At 42.5% G+C, this 21159-nt stretch overlaps 1 protein-coding gene across 1 annotated transcript; it reads right to left on the bottom strand.

Annotated features, from left to right (window-relative positions):
- Positions 1-1132: 1132 nt before the first annotated feature.
- Positions 1133-16460, bottom strand: LOC147896614 (O-fucosyltransferase 35-like). The gene is made up of 9 exons (XM_087381409.1): positions 15672-16460; positions 14842-14877; positions 14607-14691; positions 14397-14467; positions 14225-14313; positions 13976-14108; positions 13550-13779; positions 12978-13454; positions 1133-1733 (listed from the first exon to the last, which is right to left on the bottom strand). Exons 1-9 carry the CDS (start codon positions 16089-16091, stop codon positions 1508-1510), a joined length of 1767 nt encoding a protein of 588 aa, XP_087237535.1. The 5' UTR covers positions 16092-16460; the 3' UTR covers positions 1133-1507.
- Between the last annotated feature and the right edge of the window lie 4699 nt (positions 16461-21159).

The raw sequence follows: 21159 nt of genomic DNA, 5'->3' as shown, positions 1-21159 counted from the left end.
TAAGATGTACTCTTCTTTGCTCAATTGTCCTTCAAGTTGGCAAGCTGAGCTTCGTCTTGCTTCTTATTTTCCACCAGGTTTTGGATCTTTTAGATCAACTTGCATAAATTGATCCTATTGGCATCAACCTCAATATGCATGCACCTAGCTTTAGGTTTCATTGTGCCAATTTATTACACCATGCTTTGTCCCCTCTCTAAAACAGACCATCTCACTTCTTTCATATTAACCTCTTCTAATTATACCATAGGTCCAATTGCTGGTTTTTTACTACAAGTTTGCTCATGCCCTCACTTTTGTGTAATGATCATGTCTTGCTATTACAAGAAAATGCTATTTACTACAGACCATCTCACTTCTTGCATACTAACGTCTTTCATACCAACCTCTTGCAATTATACCATAGGTCCAATTGCTGGTTTTTTACTATCATGCCCTCACTTTTGTGTAATGATCATGTCTTGTATTACAGGAAAATGCTCCAAATTAAGCATGTAGCCCATAATCTACCTAAAATACCCGCTGGTGCACGTGCATGTCCATATAAGTATGCACCCGCATAGTTGTAGCATCAAAATGCTGATTTTTAGGGTTGTCAAGTGTTTTGTGTGTGTGTGAGAGAGAGGGAGAAAGAGAGAGAGAGAGAGAGCTGGGATTTTTTCCCGCTCTTGGCACGCAAACATATTGCTCCGACAGTTTGTCACATATACTTGGCTTCACAGGAATCTGTGCCTCATCTCCTTTGGAATTGTCCACATACCGTGTTTTCTTCACGGAGACAAGGCTTTGAGTTGTTTTTCATTTGGGTTCTTTACCAGGCACTTTGGAAGGATAGAAATCTTACTGTCTTTGGTGATCCTACTTTTTCAACTTTCCCTTTCTTCTATGCTCTCTATAGCATTACATAGACTATCACGTATACTTGTCATATAGTGAGGATCTTCTGTTGATGTACTTTTGAGCTCCCCATTCAGAGGAAGCTACTGAGAAATACAATGCCCCCCCAAAAAAAGTGTGTGTGTGTGTGTGTGTGAGAGAGAGAGAGAGAGAGAGAGAGTGAGAGAGAAGGGAACCGCGGCAGGGGGGTTTGTCGCAAGGGGTTTCTAAAGGATACCGAAACTTAAGAAGTGAGATACAGGAACACCACCGAGTTGAAAAAATATGTCGAGGACAGAGAAACGCCAGAACTCTCGGTGTTATTCAGTAACGTGGTACTTTACAGAAGTGCCGCAAATACACAGTTCATAAATCAAGAACTCACCTGCGCATCCCATTTTGCCAAATCCTAATATACTCACCATAATAGCAGTGGCTGGTAACACCTTTGTGCTTTATTTACTTCAATGATAACAATGATAAAGAATGATCAAAAATACCCTGAGGAACTCAGAGCTACAAACTGCAAGGCTTATGCAGAATTTAGCCAAGAATTCCTGCAACAAATGACCCTTTCTTTTCTTTCTACAGCTCAGATCAGGAAGGCTGCCTCTACTCAAAAGCGCTATCTTCAGACCTCTCCCTTCAAGAGCCTCCGATTAACTTGCTTTTTTAAACAGATACAACCAGGAAATGGATTGGCGTAAAAGCTTTCTTCCAGCTTTGGAAATTCTCCACGCTCCCGCAGATGTGGAGCACCTGTTCTGTTTGCATGTACCCTCTTCACTTCCGACTGAAATTCCTCCCATGTGATGTTTTCAGACTCAAAATCATCTACCAGACGAACCAAACTTGGCCTGCGTCCAACAATCACACATTACCAACAATCAGGAAAAGCTACTAATTGAATATTAGCAACTTTAACACCTCCACCCCCACCCCACCCCACCCCAAAAAAAAACCCCCTGGGGGCCCTGCCTGCCCTCCCACCTTCGGAAAAACTGAACTGAGACAGAAATAGAAAACAGAACTATGATGGTTAAAACTTCAACGGAAAAACTGTACGGGAACCATACTAGAATTACAAGTCCACAATCAGGCTGAAGTAAATGATGTTGGAAACCAGCCACGAGTGGAATTTGTTCCAAAATACTCAAAACCAGAAGCACGAGGGGCAAAAGCTACTGTCCATTGTTGTATTGAACATTTCAGAAAACTTTTGACATGGTACCCAATACAACCTTTGCAACAGAATGAATTGCGAGTACTGACTAACAAGTCTGCCCCTTACCATTAGAAAAGCATTGGATAGTCTTGATATCACCATTCTCGCATTTTATCAAACGAACTGATAGTGAACGTTGAATATGTTTTGTGAAAATATGGTCTGCGCTTCATTATTTGAAAAGCATTGGATAGGCTTGATCTCACCATTCTCACATTTGTCAAGTGAGCCCCAAGCAACATAAAGATTTACTCCATTGCTTTCCAGTAGGAATCAGACGTACTTCACTGTAAACTCATTCACCAAGTGGTACCATGATTATGGATTGCTTGACATCTTTGATTAAATCTACCGATAGGCTGTGATAGGGTTAATCATTGAATGGATGGCACTCTCAATTTTTGATAGGTGTACTGACTGGATCTGCATCATCCAACTCAACTTGCTTTGAAATGGAGTTAATGTACCTCCTCTGTGTACTTTGATGCCTTCACACAGGCTCCTTGCGTAGACAGACCTGACTCAACGCACAATCTTGAGGCCCTTTCAAAAAACACCTCATGATAGTCACTCACATTCCCACTGACATCATTAGCACAGAACAGGGTGTAGAAATACATGTGTAGATAAACATGTGCTCTCATTCTACCAGGCCATCTTTCTTGATCTCCAAATCACTTTTATAATTGTTATCATCATTTTCTTGCATTATCCCAATTTCTTTCAGCCTTTCTTCAAGATCCAGTTCTCACCATGATGTCACACAAGAGCTATAATCAAAACCTTCCAATTTAGTGGAGCTTGCCATCTTTCTAGACACTTGTCTGACGTATTCTTTCTACACTCCTGGGCATAGTGCCCCATCTTGTTGCAAAGGTCCTTCCTTCCAGCGTTGGGTACAGTTTGCTTGCTGAGAACAAGCTTTGCCAAAAGCTTGGAATCTAGTGCTCATGAGTAGAGCCCAACTAATTCATCAAGACTTGACCTTGTTGATAAAGACATCTTTTCACTCTTTTGCCATCTTTAGGAAGTAAAGCTGGTTATAGAGGTTCAAGATCCTTGTTGAATTATTCATCTCATCTTGCATCTGCAATAAAATGTGATCTGGATCAAAGGGATGATGTTATCCTTGGTTGTATGGGTAGGTAATCCATTTGTATCCTTCTCTTCCTTTGCCCAAAAAAATATTTTGCCCGTATCCTTCTCTTCCCATTCTTCAATTTCTGCACTAGAACCAGAGATGTATCTGTGTAAGTTTCCCCATTGCTTGGGATTTCACATAGTATCCTTTTTCACCTTCCATAATCTCCAAGATGTCAAGAGACTCATAAGCTTAACCTTCCACAAAGAATAGTTAGGTCTATCAAGTTAACCTTGCCCAAAACAGGGGATAGGAAGGTACTTGGCAGAGGCCATCTCAGTTTCTCTTCCTTGCTGAAAATAGAACTCAACTAAGAACTAGATGGTTTGCCAAATGAAAAAGCAAACTAAACACCTCCTTCCGCCCAAATCATTATGTGCACTTCATGGAAATGCTCCATAGGGTTGCTGATGACTTTGATGCAGGTCGTCTTCTTGGACAGCAAGCAATGTTGCTAAGGTAGTTGTGTGTATCGTCAGTTGGCTTGGGAGTAGAATGTGCAGTAAAGGAGATTCCCTTAGCTTCTTGTATCTTCCTCTAAGACCTCTCTAGTGAACAAGCTTGGCTCTGATACCACGTGAGAGAATCACCATGCACATATGCACATTAGCAAAAGCTATAAATGGAAGACTGATTCACACACACATCAAGATGATGAAGATGAACAAAGGAGATCTAATATAGATGCTGCTTTATACAGGCTGAAGAAACTACAACAAACTCTCAAGTAACCATGCTCTCCCTGGATGCAGTTCAGGACTCAAATGTAGATTTGATACAGAGAGAAGATCTAGACCAGCTGGCCAAGACTGGATCAACCGGTAACAGCGCCAGATCAGCTAACTGAACATCAACGACCTGCCACATCAGTGAACTGCTGTCTCAGCAGCCAACCTGCCCTGTCATGATCTGACTGCCAACCTGTCAGAAAACACCTGATTAACCTTGCTGCTGTGTAGACATCCTTGGACTTGTAGATCCTGGGCCGTTCACGGGCCCCCAATACCTAGGAATGTCAAGTATTGCATGGTCCTCATGCAACGTCCTTTTCTCAGCCATAGATGGACTGCAATGACCATCTATCCTTACCTCTAGTTCACTGGCTTATTCTCATATGGGGCCTTGCATGTGGAGCATCTAGATCTAGGTACGTATCCAGAGCAACAACATTGAACTCTAACAAGGGCAATTGAAGCAACCAAACACAAGGGATGGTACAAGGCACGCATCGAGTGGATAGAAGAAATTAGGGGAAAAGAGCTTGCAATGCAAAAATGCTACGATTTAAAGAGAAGATGGCCCATTACAAAAAGACAATTAACCTAGTATGGATTTATAGGAAACAGAAGCAACTGAACGAGAGCATCCCATTCTCATGAGAAAGCTTACAGGCAAACTAAGAGCCAGCTTCATGAACTGGAAGTGGAAATAGGTAGATGAAAGGTTATACCACGGGAGGACAGAGTTTGCAGTGCCATTCGAGAAATTGAAGATGAGCATGACCCAATTCTCATATGCCAGACACATCAGCATTTTAGGGAGAGAGAAATAGATCTTTTCCGTGAATCTACATAGCCTCTTTGGGCAGCCACACAAATAGTAGGATACTACACAAGAAAAGTCTAGGATAGGCAATGTTGGTCATGAGCCTAAACAGTTGCAAAAGCAGTTGACAGCTATTGTAGAGCTGCAACTTGTAATCTTTCATACAGGACCACTCTATGTCCCCTAGGACCTGTGAAATCTCGCTGAGCATGAAAAACCTCATCTCTCTCTCTCTCTCTCTCTCTCTCTCTCTCACACACACACACACACACACACACACACACTTTTTTTTAAGTGAGATCTTATATTTCTCTGTGGGAAACTTCGGAAGAGGTGAAAACCCACCATGAAGTACAAAAGTAAAAAGGTTACAAGTAGGCCCCTGAGAAAGTCCAGGAGGCTGGCTAACTGAAAACTAGAAAGGTGAAAATATTTACAAGTCAGCAGGGGGAAGGGGAGTATCCAGCAGGATATCCTCCAAGGTGAGATTGTTTGCGTGCAAAAACTACTATAAAGGAACCACATCACCATCAATGAAATGAAGGTGTTTTTTACCCTTGTGATTCTTCTTGAGATAAGCAGGCACCCGAAATTTTTGAATCACAAGGTCAAAACCTACCGCAACCAGGGATGGAAAGTGTCCGGGGAAAATGGAGAGGCAGGGAACATTGGTTCGGCATCTGTCTTCAGTCCAGCAAAAGCATCCATAGTATCAACCCCAGTTTGAGTATCTCAGTTTACATTTAGTGCCACTACAGTATCATGAACTGTATCCAAAGGAAAGAGATCCACTTGCACCTCAATAGACTGTCTCAATAACTGGAGAGGCCTGCTGAAAGTCAATTCCAACCAAAGAGGACTGTTGAGCTGGAGAGGGATCTTGAGAATCGAAAGCATTGACACAGATTGAGGAGTTAACATGGCCTGGAAAGGATTTGACAAAGCAACCGGAGGAGACGGTGAGATTATCTCTTTTCCTGGAGGGTGTACCCGTCTCCATCCTTATCTTGTGGTCTTCAACTGTTGCATCTTGTCTAACTGAAGAGGAGTAGAAGCGTGAGGAACAGAGAAAGAGCTGTTAACATTAGCAGATTGACGTGATTGTAAAGGGCAGCTCCAAGCAAAATGACCAATTTGTCTACACTTGTAGCATGCATTTGGGAAGGAAGAAAAAGATAAAGGAATGCGAAGTGGATGCGCAAGACCATAATCAATATCCAAGCATGAAGGAACCGGCTGCTCCACATTCCATAAAACGTAAATTCAGATCTCTGCTCAGCACCAAAAAATCCATCTTGGGAAGATAAAAGTACTCTCCCTAGAAGAGCTACAAGAGATTAAAAAAAGTGGGAGAAGTGGTACCGGCAAGGCCTTCAGAGTGACCCAGACAGGACAAAAGCATAGGAGAATTTTGGCAGGGTCAAAAAGAGAGGGCTCTTGAGAATCGAAAGCATTGACACAGATTGAGGAGTTAACATGGCCTGGAAAGGATTTGACAAAGCAACCGAAGGAGATAGTGAGATGATCTCTTTTCTTGGAGGGTGTACTCGTCTCCATCCTTATCTTGTGGTCTTCAACTGTTGCATCTTGTCTAACTGAAGAGGAGTAGAAGCGTGAGGAACATAGAAAGAGCTGTTAACATTAGCAGATTGACATGATTGTAAAGGCCAGCTCCGAGCAAAATGACCAATTTGTCTACACTTGTAGCACGCATTTGGGAAGGAAGAAAAAGATAAAGGAATGCAAAGTGGATGCGCAAGACCAAAATCAATATCCAAGCATGAAGGAACCGGCTGCTCCATATTCCATAAAATGCAAATTCGGATATCTCTGCTCAGCACCAAAAAATCCATCTTGAGAAGATAAAGTACTCTCCCTAGAAGAGCTGTAAGAGATGAAATAACCAGGAGAAGAGGTACCGGCAAGGCCTTCAGAGTGACCCAGACAGGACAAAAGCATAGGAGACTTTTGATAGGGTCAAAAAGAGGATCCCATGATGTCATATAAGCAAAGAAACCGGCACCATGGACCCCCACCTTGCTGACCAAATCATAAACTGTATCTAGATTAACACAACGAGCAAAATAAAAACCCTTGCTAAGGAAAACAAAAGAGTCGATTTTATCCATTCCCACAGATGCTGTCGACCAAGCTTGAAGCATGGAGGCTATCATAATTCGCCCCATGAAATAAAGGCAAATACCATGCTTTTGTGCCTGAGAGATACTTTCAAGGAGGGAATCTGAAGGCACAATCCGATGCAACGAAGCAGTAAAATCCCGAGTGTGAGAGACAGAATCTTCACAGAGACGAACAAGGAGTCTAATTGAAAGGATGAACAAGGAAAGCTTCCAAAAGATAATTTTTGTGTCTTATCAGGCTGAGCAGAATCGGAAAATCGACAAAGCTTGAAGCATGGAGGCTATCATGATTTGCCCCATGAAATAAAGGCAAATACCATGCTTTTGTGCCTGAGAGATACTTTCAAAGAGGGAATCCGAAGGCACAACCCGATGCAACGAAGCACTAAAACCCCGAGTGTGAGAGATAGAATCTTCATAGAGACGAGCAAGGAGTCTAATTGAAAGGACAAACAAGGAAAGCTTCCAAAAGCTAATTTCTGTGTCTTATCAGGCTGAGCAAAATCAAAAAAGCGAGCATGGCGCTTGATTTTGCTGGAAAGTGGCAAAAGGCCAAACAAATGCGAAGCAGCAAATTGGAAGACGAAAGGAGAAGCCGTGACCAACGAAGCGGGAGAGGACAGAAAGGAAAACTGAGGTATGGACAAATCTACATCAGGAGGCGGGGAATTGGGAGACGGAACAGACATGGAGCTGGGAGACAGAATGGATGAGGGAGCCGAATTAGGAAAGGTGACGCCATGTGCCATCGTGAAGCTTCACACACTTTTTTAAGTGAAATTGACACACACACTTTTTTTTTTTGGTGAAACCAGTAACTATAAAATTAACATGAAATCAATGTACATAACATTAGACTCCAAAAGAGAGCCTAATGAAAGAACTCAAAAACAATGAGAGAAATTGACACACACACACACATACACACACACCACACACACACACACACACACACGACGTCTCTTCCCCCTCCTCGTCATCGTAGCCCTTACTTGTCAGCGTCAGTGTCATCATATCATGTCGTCACCATAGCCCATTGTCGTCGTGTCACTGTAGTCCCTGCCCTTGCCCATCAGCATAGCCTGTCATCACCATAACGTAGCTCTTGCTCGTCGTCACCGTAGCCCGTCACCGTAGCAGCCCGTTGTTCAGCGCCGCCGCCAGCAAACCCTAGCCTATCACTAGTCGTTGTTTAGTGCCACCTCCTGTGAACCCTAACCTAACCTAGCCCAAATTCCTCCTCGAAATCTCCCTGTATCCCAAGGACTCCAATGGCTTCAGCCAGCAACAATCGCCATGCTGCAAATATTCCTATCAACAGCAGCAAACCCCTCTATTCATTGACGTATTACCCGGGGGGTTTTCACAAACCATTCTTGGGCAACATGAACATATTCATTTCCTACAGTAAGAAGTGAGGGAGCTGGAGATATTACTGCAAGAGGTAACAGCTAGACTTCAGGTCCTTGAAGGGCCTAGACAACAGTTAGTTATATACCTAGTTGAATCCAGGAACATTCCCATACTCATTTTATAAAAATACGACATAGTGCAGTTTCAATCTCATGATAGTCACTCATAAGGTTGAAAACCATTAACTCCATCACACATAGGAGGGACTAGGTACTGTGACATCCCCGGGGACTCCCAGAAGACTGGTACAAAGAGGACACATTCAGTGAAACACTGACAAAGGCCAAAGCAGCCTTGCCCAACCTGGTCGGATGGTGATGAGGAGGAAGATGGTGATTCCAGACAAGCTTATATTGAACATTCTAAAGGTCATGCCATCCTTACATTAAAATCAAAAGACTGGTGGATTAAGCTTCTCCGACAATCTTGTAAGCTGAAAGGTACCAAAGTATGGATAGATGAGGAGCTTACACAAGCTCAACTCAAGAACAAGGCAACGGAATTAGCAAAGGTCAAGGCTACCAGGAAAGATGGGAAATGGGTAGTATACCGGGAAGGAGTGGCACTAATTAAAGAGTTCAAATCAAAACCAAAAGACTCTCAGTCTTAAACTGATGTATGGCCAGCTATATATGTGTATTCTTTATCTAGATTATCACGTAGGTACTTAAATAAAATGGAGCTTCCTCTGCACTCCCTGGGAGCTGCCTTGTGCCCTACCTAAGCTGATGTACTAGATGGTTTTCATGTTGTCACATAGACCTCTTGGTCTTCCGTGGACGTTAATTGATCAAGAAACAAGCCAGAAATTGGACCCCTCCCCCTCCCGTTCCTCCTCTCGCGCCGCGGCCTCCATTTCATGTCCTTGCAAGATTGATCCGCCCTCGCATTTGCTTCTACTCATCCAACCCCCTGCAACTTCCTGCAGTGTCTAGCTACTATGATGGGAATGTCTAGCTACTATGACATTCCCATCAATGCCCAACAGTGGGTGTAGACCATAGTATAAACATGTACTCTCACACATACAAATCCACACACCCACATATACTTGAGCGTCCATTTATACAGAGGTCTTCATACTAAGTTTCTGTTGGCGCTCCAGAGGTGAATGACAGACTCAGCGTGACAAAGGGGCAGATGCACTTGCTTTCATTGGGTCGCCAGTGGATGATGACGATTTAGTTTCTGTGACCTTGAATGGTCTAGGAAAGGATTATGCACAGTTCCGGACATCCATTGCCGTCCGTGAAAAATTTCTTGATTTTGAGGAGTTGATTGCTCTTCTAATTTCTGAAGAGCAGAGAAATGGTGGTGCATCTTCTTCAGGAGGAACTTCAAAAGAAACTGTCTTCTACTCAAATGCTGGAAGAAGTAGAGGCAGAGGTAGAGGAGGCCGATCTGGAGGCCGTGGTAGAAATCAGAATATGCAGCAAACTCAAGAAAACCAGTCCTATGCAAGAGGACGTGGTAACTCTAGAGGCAGGGGGAGCCAAAGAGGTCGTGGTGGATGGCAAAGAGGAAGGCTAATAAAAAAGTAGCCCACACTCTCTTCATTCAAGCTACAACTACTTGTGAAGACTACACAATTTCATGTTAGTCTCTCCCAAACGAGCATCCAAGCACAAAAATGCTTAGACCATCTAGCTGATACGGCAACACAGCAATTAAGGTGGAAAGAATTTATCGCAACATCAACAGGCTGCAACATGGATGAAAACTTTCCAAGGTGAAATTTGCGCGTCTACTAATACGGCAGAAGCAAATATCTAGATGAATCTAGGAACATGCCCAAACTCATTCTCTAAAAATACAACACATAGTGCAGTTTCAATCTCATGATAGTCACTCATAAGGTTTGACATTCCTACTCACATCATCAGCGTCCAACAGGGTGTAGACATAGTATAAACATGTGGAGACATAGTATCAACATGTGCTATCATCTTTCCTAATGTCCAAATCACTTTTATAATTGTTATCATCATTTTCTTGCATAATCCCAATTTATGCCTTTCTTCAAGATCCCACAAGAGCTATAATCAAAACCTTCCAATTTAGTGGAGCTTGCCATCTTTCTTGACACTTGTCTGCCATCTTCTTTCTGCACTCCTTGGCATAGTGCCCCATCTTGTTGCAAAGGTCCTTCCTTCCAGCGTCCTTCTCTAGAGATCCTGGCTTTCCCTTACCCTTTCTCTTTGACAAGGGGTTGAATGCCTTGTTAGAGTCAGTGCCATAGTGCATCTTCGTCTGCATCTCTTCCTCGAGTGTAAAGGCTTCAAGCTCATTGAACATGATTGGCTTCCTCCTCTGGTCCGTGGTCAATGGCTTCCTCCTCTGGTCTGTGGTCAATGGTATAGCAAGGCCTTGGTAGGTACAGTGTGCTTGCTGAGAACAAGCTTTGCCTTGGAATCTGGTGCTCATGAATAGAGCCCAACTAATTCATCAAGACTTGACCTCGATAAAGATTCCTCTTCCTCTTTTGCCATCTTAAGGAAGTAAAGCTGGTTATAGAGGTTCAAGATCCTTGTTGAATTATTCATCTCATCTTGCATCTGCAATAAATGTGATCTGGATCAAAGGGATGATGATATCCTTGGTTCTGTGGGTAAGCAATCCATCTGTATCCTTCTCTTCCCATTCTTCAATTTCTGCACTAGAACCAGAGATGTATCTGTGTAAGTTTCCCCATTGCTTGGGACTACACATAGTATCCTTTTTCACCTTCCATAATCTCCAAGATGTCAAGAGACTAATGAGCTTAACCTTCCACAAAGAATAGTAAGGTCAATCAAGTTAACCTTACACAAAACAGGGGATGGGAAGGTACTTGGTAGAGGCCATCTCAGTTTCTCTTCCTTGCTCAAAGTAGAACTGCTAAATGAAAAAGCAAACTAAAACACCTCCTTCCGTCCAAATATTATGTGCACTTCGTGGACATGCTCCATAGGGTTGCTGATGACTTTAATGCAGGTCGTCTTCTTGGACAGCAAGCAATGCTTGCTAAGATAATTGTGTGTATTGTCAATTGGCTTGGGAGTGGAATGTGCAGTAAAGGAGATTCCCTTAGCTTCTTGTATCTTCCTCTAAGACCTCTCTAGTGAACAAGTTTCGCTCTGATACGACATGAGAGAATCACTATGCACATCTACACAAAAGCAAAAGCTATAAACGCAAGACTGATTCACACACACATGAAGATGATAAAGACGAAAAAAGGAGATCTAATATAGATGCTGCTTTATACAGGCTGAAGAAACTACAACAAGCTCTCAAGTAACAATGCTCTTGAACTTTGCTAGCACTCCACATTCTGGGGACTCAGATGTAGATTTGATACAGAGAGGAGGGTGCAACTCTCACATCTTATAGGGCCAAAGGGAGCTGATTTAGACCAGCTGGCGAAGACTGGATCAACTGGCAACAGCTCCGGATCAGCTAACTGAACATCAACGACCTGCCACATGAGTGAACTGCTATCTCAGCAGCCAACCTGCCTTGCCATGAGCCGACTGCCGACCTCTTAGACAACACCTGATTAACATTGCTCCATGTAGATGTCCTTGGACTTGTAGACCCTGGGCCATTCACGGGCCCCCAATACCTAGGAATGTCAAGTATTACATGGCCTTCATGCAATGACCTTTGCTCAGCCATGGATGGACTGAAATGACCATCTATCCTAACCTCTAGTTCACTGGCTTATCCTCATATGGGGGCCTTGCATGCTGAGCATCTAGATCTAGGTACGTATCCAGAGGGACGAGCATTGAACTCTAACAAGGGCAATGGAAGCAACCAAAAACAAGAATTGGTGCAAGGCACAAATCGAGTGGATAGAAGAATATTGGGGGATAAGCGCTTGCAATGCAAAAATGTTATGATTTAAAGATGGCCCTTTAGAAAAAGAAAATTAACCTAGTATGGATTTATAGGAAACAGTAGTAACTGAATGAGAGCATCCCATTCTCATGAGACAGCTAACAGGCAAACTAAGAGCCAGCTTTCATGAACTGGAAGTGGAAATAGGCAGATGGAAGGTTATACCAAGGGAGGACAGTTTGCAATGCCCTTTGAGAAATTCAAGATGAGCATGACCCAATTCTCATATGCCAGACACATCAGCATTTTAGGGAGAAATAAATACATCTTTTCCGTGAATCTACATAGCCTATTTGGGCAGCCAGCACAAATAGTAGGATCCTACACAGAAAGTCTTGGATAGGGCTTACACATAGCAATGTTGGTCATGAGCCTAAACACCTGCAAAATGACAGCTATTGTAGAGCTGCAACTTGTAATCTTCCATACAGGACCACTCTTATGTCCCATAGGACCTGTGAAATCTCGCTGAGCATGAAAAACCTCATCTCTCCCTCTCTCTCTCCCTCTCTCTCTCTCTCTCACACACACGCACGCACGCACACGCACACCACACACACATTTTTTTGTGTGGATATTGTTATGCTTTATATTCCACAATTGATTCCCCTGAATGGGGAGCTCTCTCTCTCTCTCTCTCTCACACACACACACACACACACGACTCTCTCTGTGTCACACACACACAGACACAAAGAGCCAACCAAGTTCAAATTTAAACCTGATCAAGAAACAAGTCAGAAATTGGACTCACCTATCAGGACTGATTGTTTTGCGATAGCCTTCAAAATACCGGTGTCCCTGTACAGCTTTTGCCATATTTCCATCATAAGTATACACAAACACATCACTTTCCACTGCCAACATATAGTCGAGTCCCGCAAGCCTGTTTTGATAACCTTTGAGAAAGTAAAGCTCTTCCTCAGATGCCAAAGTAGAATGCGAATAGACATTAGGAAAATGCTTTTTGAGAGACCCCATACTGCCATTCCCAAACAGGCTTCCGGCTACAATGTATATTTTTGTAGAGGATGGGTAGCCCAAAGCTTTCAAGAGAACGCCGGTCTCATGAGGAGTGAGGGGGCAGCCCCCTAAACGCCGCTTCTCCTCCCCATCAATCTCCTTCTCCTTCCAATGCTGCACTTCATAACGCATATCACGCAGCTCTGAAGCCTCCTCTTCTGTAAGCCCATGTGAGCAGCCCGTGAAAGCCAGCATATCTTTTTCATATCTGTATCAAATAACAACAAGAATGAAGAGGGCTGCGCTTAGAGTCGCAAGTCTGGCCTTCAATTGTCAAGATGGCAATAAAGAAGAGCACTGTACCTTAGATGAAGGGCAATGTAAGGAGCATCGCTTTGGATCCGTTCGATGAGAACTTTTCCAAGCTCCTGAATCGGTTCAGCAAATCTCAGTGCCTGATAGTTCACTCGACAGCGAAGACGCTGGATGGAATCAGGTACATCATTGTTGGCTAGACGAGAGTCTGCATGTGTAAAATATAAGACCTTATTTTGCTTGAGCAGTGGAAGAATCTCCTCCTTGTAGTAAGCAGCCTGGCTCAGAATCAACAGCATTAACAACATGTTCAAATTGCTGAAGAAAGCATGAATGCCAGAAAGGCATACCCGAGAACAACAGTGGAACTTGGGTCAATGAGAGAGTCATTCACACCATGGGAAGACAACAAAAACAATATTCCAAAACTGATTGATGTTCTCAAACATCATCCCCTTATAAAGAGGTATTTACCTGAGACCAAGAAATAGGTGCCTTTTTCAAAGGTTCAACCTTCTTCAACGATGAAGGTAAAGACTCCACAACATGGACATAATCTTTCAGAGAGTAAATAAAGTGCTGCACATCAAATATGTCTTTGAACTCACTGCAAGCACAGACTATGAACTATGTTAGAGGCAAAGCAGAAAACCCTTGCAGGGCTTTGTAAGACTAAACAATATTTCCAGCAGACCGGTTCAAAAGTAATGCCACATCCCACACCTTGGATCAGCCCAGAAAGATGTGTGGTCCAAGAAAGGCACCACAAGAGTTGCATTCATTATCCTTGCCAGAGCAACCATGTCACAGATCTGCCCACAGGAAACAAGATCTGAGATGTAAAGGGCTCAGGATCCTACACCAATTACGCATAGCATTCACAGCAAGTACTTACTCCTGCTCGCATTTGATTCAAGCCCCCATTCGCATTTACCAGAATGTAACCATTTGTCCCTCTCCCTGGAACTGTGAACAAATACGGAAGATGAGAGAATATAAACTGAGTGAATAGCAAAGGCTTTGAAGTGCAAAAATAGTTCCAAAGCAATACAAAGATCTGCATGTCATATATGACAAGATGGCGACAACAGCAGGCAGAACTTACCCTTGTGGTTTCTAGGATGTTCTATGCACTGCTCATATTGTGCACTATGTGGCTTGGACCAGAGCTCATCTCTCCGCATCAGAGACTTTTTTGGCCAGGCACAGTCACACAGGAAATTAGTAGTGCAAGACAAGGGATGTTTCAAAAGGACGAAAATGAGTATCAAACCAAAAAATATGTACTTTCAAGACGAAACTATGAACCATGAACAATTGAAGCTAGCTTTAGAGCATACCCTAGAAAGAGAGTCTTCATCAGTCATTCCAAATACCTGCAATGAACCAGACAAAAAGGAGAAATTTTCAGATGCGTCTCGCATGGAACACTCATTTACTACATACACACCGGATGGTACAGGCCTTGTTCGAAAGGCATGTGGACACGACCTACTTGTCATTAGAGACTTCAGCGAAACGCAAAACCAAACATTGAAAACTAAAGCAAAATTTAGCGAAACTTAAGGGGATTATGAAGCAAGCTAATCACCTTCCAACACTTGGTTTAACGTTACTGAAAAGTCAATCCTGATATCCTCAAACACATAGTGTGCACATGCGCGCGCATACATAGCTCAGAAAGCATTCCTTATAGAGTGATTCACTACAATTTAAGAGCGCATCGTTCTGGTTTCCCAGAGCACAGAAAGTTGTTCCTTTCAGAGTGATTTCCTACACTGAAGCATTGTTGTGCTTTCTTAGAGGTGAAGCGCCGTTATACAACAGCTGCATGATGAGAGCAACAAACAAACTATAGATGCGACTATTCACACATATTCAGTTCTATGACTATCTCGAGCAGTCACGAGTCACCACCTCATTTGAATGTGAGCCCACGATAACACCCATACTGCACATGTTCCTCGGAAAGTTTGGATCCCCGCCAATGGCGGAGACGTTGTAGGAATTAGAGATTGTCTGAACTCGATACAATCGTGGTTAACCTGCAAGGCTTCTGGGAGATTGTATATCGTGCATGTCATCGGAAGGCTGGGTAATGGAAGCGAGCCCTAAAAACCATTCCACAGAATGTGTAAAAGAGGGAATTTCGAGCGTCTGGAACGCATACCTTGATCGCGGATGATTGTTTAGACTCCAGACCAAGCCACCGCACCGTTGCAATCTTCCCCAGAAACAAGATGATGAGAAGCAGACCACAAAGGAGCAATGCCAGCTGCCGGAAGCCCCTCTTGGAGCCAATTCTGTTGCAGATTCGCACAGCATTCCGAACCACGTTCTCGCCAAGGAGGCGCCAGGGAGGGGCGGCCTCCACTCTGCGTGGCTTCTTGTCCTGCGAAGGAGCGGAGCGAGGCGAGCAGATGGGGAGTTCGTCGGAGCCGTCGAAGCTCTCGGTGCGGGAGTGCGAGGAGAAGTGCTCGGCATCGGCATTGCGTTTGAAAGAGAGGGAGCGACGACTCATGGGGCTTTTCATGCCAGAGGAGAAGCGGGGGCTGAGGAGGATGTGAGCGAGGTCTCGAGCGTCGACCATTATGGTGGAGAAGGAGGAGGAAGAAGAATGGAGGGATCCAGCGCGAGAGTTGAGGCAACAATGGTGCAGATCGGCGAGGATGAACGGAATTCTTGACGGATTTCTGGGGAAGAGGACGATGAACCTGGCGAGGATGAAGAATTCTGGCGAGGATGCGAGGATGAAGACGATGAAACGGAGCTCGAAGCTCCAGGCGATGTTCGATCAAATCTATCAAATCTGTCGTCTATCTCCGTCCATCATTGATTTCTGTCGAATCATTTATATTCATTCTCTATTTCAAGCTTAGATCTGATATTCTTCCGTCATCACTATGATCCCTCGGTCGCCGTTCTTGAACGGGATTCTTGACGAATGTCTGGCGAAGGCGACGATTCTGGCAAAAATGGGTGGAGGAAGACGATGAAACGGAGCTCGAGGCTTCAGAAATGTGACAATGTTCGATCGAATCCGTCGATGATTTCTGTCGAATGATTCTCAGCTTAAAGCGACGATCGAATTGTTGTCACATTCCGTCAAGCATGAGATGATGAAAACGGAGCTCGAAGCCTAAGAATCGCGAGGGAGTTGGATCAAATCCGTCGTCATTCTGCGTCCATGGCTGATGTCTGCCGAATGATTTTCAGTGTAAGCTCAGATCTCCGACGGTTCTTCCGTCATCCTCAGGGGGAAGCAGACGACGAAAACTGAGCCAGAAACGGGACGAAGGTCGATCAAATCCGTCGTGTTTCGTCGTCGGAAGCTGATTCGCGACGAATAATTCTCCGTTTAAAGATAAAGAAGACGAAGATCTGATTGTTCGTCCGTCGTCATCAGGGGGCCCGAGGCCGTGGCCTCCGTCATGGTTCCTTCTCCATCGCCATAGCCAGCGCTTCGCGAGCCACTTTTCCCGTTACCTTTTTGGCGTCGTGCTTCGCCAGCCTTCCCACTCATCAACAGCTCACGGCTTCCCTTTCCGACTCCCTTGTACGTTTCCTCCCCTCGCGCACACGATTCTTCCGTCGTCTTTCCAGAAATCCATCCGTCCATCCATCTATCCCTTTTTCACGCTCCAAAGCTACCCCTCCCCTCCTCCTCCTCCTCCTCCTCCTCCCTTTCCTCCTCTCCCCGCCCCCCTCCCTCCCTTTCTTCCCCCCCCTTCATTCTCCCCTTCTCGCATTTGCTCCTCCTGCATCTCCCCGCTGTAACCGTCCGTATATCTTCACTCCCCCGCACTCCTTGCCATTGTCAATTCCCCTTTGCTCGTGCACGACTTTTTCAGAGAGCCTCTCAGAGAGCCTCCCTACCGTTTTGTTGCTTCCCCTTTTGTTCAATCAAACCGCCGAAAAGCGATTGCCTACGCCATCAACAGTGCAAGAATTTGTATCGTCCGACAAAAAAATTTCAACACACGCAAAAGCCGGCTGCGTAGCAACTGCTGGCGGGTCGTCCTCGTAGGCACATGCCAATGCAAAGCCAAAGCTGTGCATGACGATGACTCGGTACCCGAGGGAATCATTGTCAAATTCCTAGCTGGTCAATTCATTCATCCAACGGATCAAATTTCAGGATCTCTTGCCTCTGCATCGGGCCAACAACTCCGCGCTCCTGATTCACATTCTCAATTCATCATCTTGTCACGATTTATCAGGATCATCTCTTGCGGTTCTCAACGAATCAGATCTCTTGCATAAACTAAGTAAACGTCATCTGCATGTTACCGATTCCGTTGCCGGCTCTCGCTGATCAACTGCGCTGCATCCGTTCGTGATCGCCGAAATCCTTGTGCATAATTCACATCCTCAGATCGAACCTTCAGGATCATCTTCCTTTCCGCTCAATATCTCCTAGATTTCACGATCATCGAACTCCTTGCCGCGAATTCACATCCTCAGATCATGATTCTTGGCATGGATTCATCTTTCTTTCAACTAATCAACGTTTAATATCTCCTAGATTTCACGATCATCAACCATATTGTGGATTCATTATCCTACTTAACAAATTTATCCTACTGAACAAATCGGCCGCCCTTTCATTATGTCCCCCTTGTAACCTTGTAAAAGTTCAATACGAATGTAAAATTGAGCTGTTTCATTTTGGTATTTTGATTTTCAACTTTTCATACAAGGCTATCTCCTTATGTGTGAGAGTTTTAATTTTTACTTTTTAAAGCCTATTGTTTCCAACTTTTGCAATCTAGCAAGACATTCTATGTGACCTGCGTCAACTATTGATACTTTTCATAGCTTCCACGACTGTTCTAGTCCTCAGATCCTTTCATGACTTTAGCAAGCATAAGTTTTTTGCACAAAATGCCTTATAGTCTACATTTAGCTGTTATGCACTGAGTATGCAGCTTGTCATGTTTGAGTATTTGACATCGCATAAGAAGAATTGATTTTGGGCTGAGAAATTTAAACTACTAATGCTCAAAAAGATTGTAGTAGTTATGATGACATTACAAATTCAATACTTGTGAATTTTCTTTTAAAAAAATAGCTTCTCAATGTAGTAAATATTGATACAATCTAACAAGACTATCCAATGTTATGAAATTCAAGTTTCATGTCGATACGATCTAACGACACTATGCAATGTTATAAATTTCAAGTTTTGGAGACCCATTATGTACTAAAATTCACTATAATACCTTGCAAAGGAATACTTAGGTATTGTTCCTTCCTTCTATATTGCTTAATCACAGTTATTAACTTAATTATGTACCAAAATTCAATGTGATACTTTGCTTTGCAAAGTAATACTTCAACATTGTTCCTTCTTAACACCTGCTTAATCAAAGTTAGGCAATGTACCAAATTCAATGTGATCCTTTGGCCTTACCTTACAAAGGTATCTTAAGTTATTTTCCTTGGTTCTAGATTGCTTAATCAAAATAAGGGATTAATTCAATCTTCCCTAAGGAAGAATGAGTATTCTTTATGCATGCCAAATTCAATGTTAAGGGTCCACTTACTTCTTGCCTCTCCCTTTAAATAAGGTAACAAATAGTTGTGCCTCATGCACATCTCACTCAAACAAGCATTGGTTTAACTTTTTGGCTCTACTTTGCAAAGCAATACTTGCACGTCTCACATTTGTTTTAATAAAAAGTGAATATGATGGCATTATTTTAACATCTATGGCCAACCATCATGTCTAAAAGTTAGCAACAAGGGCGGTTACAACCAGCACAATTAGTTACCACATCTTACATCAAAATGAAGGTTATGCGTCAAGCACATTGAGGTTTTTTCAGGCAACCCAAGGAGGTCTTTTAATCCTTCCTAAAAGGCATGATATGGTTGCCTTAGCACTTCTTAAAGGTAAGAGTGAGTTACCATACCATCATTGCAAAAGGTTAAATGTTGGTTTTGTGGTTAAACCTTCCTAACCCACATGATAAGACTGATGTCTTTGTAGCGAAGGATGGGTTATCACACCGATATAGCAAAATGTTTATGATATTTGTTATAGGTTCACTAGTCAAGCCATTTGTATTAATATGTATTTTTAAGGTCTGCATGCATGTTTTTACGTCATAATCTAAAATTGTATTAATATTGAAACAAAAATACTGCGGAGATCTTTCGACTTATTGAATGTCATGTGATTGGTTTATTCTTACACACCCAATTATTGCACGTATATACATATATAGATTGCTCCCACATAAGCTTAGTGTAACTCGATATACACCTTCAAACACAAGGGTAGTCTCACATAAAATACCATAAAAAATAAATGCCCTTTTTCAATCAACTATTTGCTTCAAAGAGAGCATATCCTTTAATTACATTGGAAGTTAACTCTTCTATATTATATTTTCCTTGCCACATGTTTTCATTCTACCATTGGAAAGGATACATTAGCCATCCTTTCTTATCAATCAAAGAAGCAATTAATGAAAATAAGTTACTTGGAGATGGGCCATTTAATTCTCAATTTTATTTCAATTTTTTCAAAAAACACAAAAGGAGGTAGTTGTGTATCATTTTTTCCACATGTATCTTTATGCACAATAAATGCATGGTTCATTGACTAGATAGTTTAAGAGGAAAAACCTTGTTCATAAACAAAAAATGCCTTGCTTTTTATTGTATTCTAGTTAAGTTCAATTGTGCTACTTATAGAAAGGTTGAGAATTGCACGTTTAAACACATCTTTGATGTCTCTATTACCCATGAGACTTTTGCATAGATTGGGTGCTTTGCTTTAATTTCCCTTTAGATTTGTGTAACAAAAAATATTGTTGCCCTTTTTATAAATTACATATGACATGAAATAATTGTAATGAGTTGGATTTTATATTATGTATATGATGCGTTAAATATCCATTATGTATATATATGAGTCAAGTTTTCCAAACATTTGTAAGATCACATATATGGTGTGTTTAAATGTTTAGGAAGCTACTTGATTAGTCAAAGTCAAGGGCATAAAATCAATGTATTAATAAGATTGATCTTATACCAAATGCTTATATCCTTCTAGAAAATTTACCTTGCATCATCTTGATCCACACATTATTATTAATGAATTGGGAAGTAGATAAAATGATTGCATAGCATTGCTTCATCCTGAGGTTTCTTTCTCAAAATTTCTATTTCACTACCACTATGAATCAAGCAAATTGTTTCATCAATATAATAAGCATATGGGTTTGCAAGCATGTTGAATGGTGCATAGAGTCAAAGGTAATTCCAATGCATATAGGACATGTATATTTCAACCGACTCTCATCAATCCTCTTTCTCTTTCCATCCGTGACAAGAAGAAGTTTGGCATGATCTATTGCTTAAACTTTACTAAACTTACAATTACATTTAGTATGGAAGCAAGCTAATAATAGTCATCCTATGGTACCAAAAGAAGGCTTCAAAGGTAACCCTTCCATATGGCAACCCTTCTTTATGCTTTTGTAACTCCTATTTTTTTATTACAAGACTCACAAGGCAGACGCTATCCTCCTACTCTAATGATAGTTATTTAATGCAAAATAACTAAGCTTGATTTTCAATGCATATCTTATTTTTATCTCTCTTTGTCACCAAAGGTATGACTACCTATGTGTCTTTTTGAACTGGAG

Source organism: Dipteris shenzhenensis, chromosome 11 (assembly GCF_047967505.1).
Source record: "Dipteris shenzhenensis isolate YYH24624 ecotype China chromosome 11, Dip_SZ_1.0, whole genome shotgun sequence".
NCBI lineage: Eukaryota > Viridiplantae > Streptophyta > Polypodiopsida > Gleicheniales > Dipteridaceae > Dipteris > Dipteris shenzhenensis.
Note: the sequence above shows the minus strand (reverse complement) of the source record. Positions and strands in the feature narration are given on the sequence as shown.

Bases quoted from the DNA above. Each gene is read 5' to 3' on its own strand.
- LOC147896614 (XM_087381409.1), bottom strand. From the start codon at position 16,091: ATGGTCGACGCTCGAGACCTCGCTCACATCCTCCTCAGCCCCCGCTTC. The intron at 13,780-13,975 runs GTAAATACCTCT...ATTCTGAGCCAG, and splicing joins CACCTATTTCTTGGTCTCAG to GCTGCTTACTACAAGGAGGA. The intron at 1,734-12,977 runs GTGAGTCCAATT...TGTTGGACGCAG, and splicing joins AAAACAATCAGTCCTGATAG to GCCAAGTTTGGTTCGTCTGG.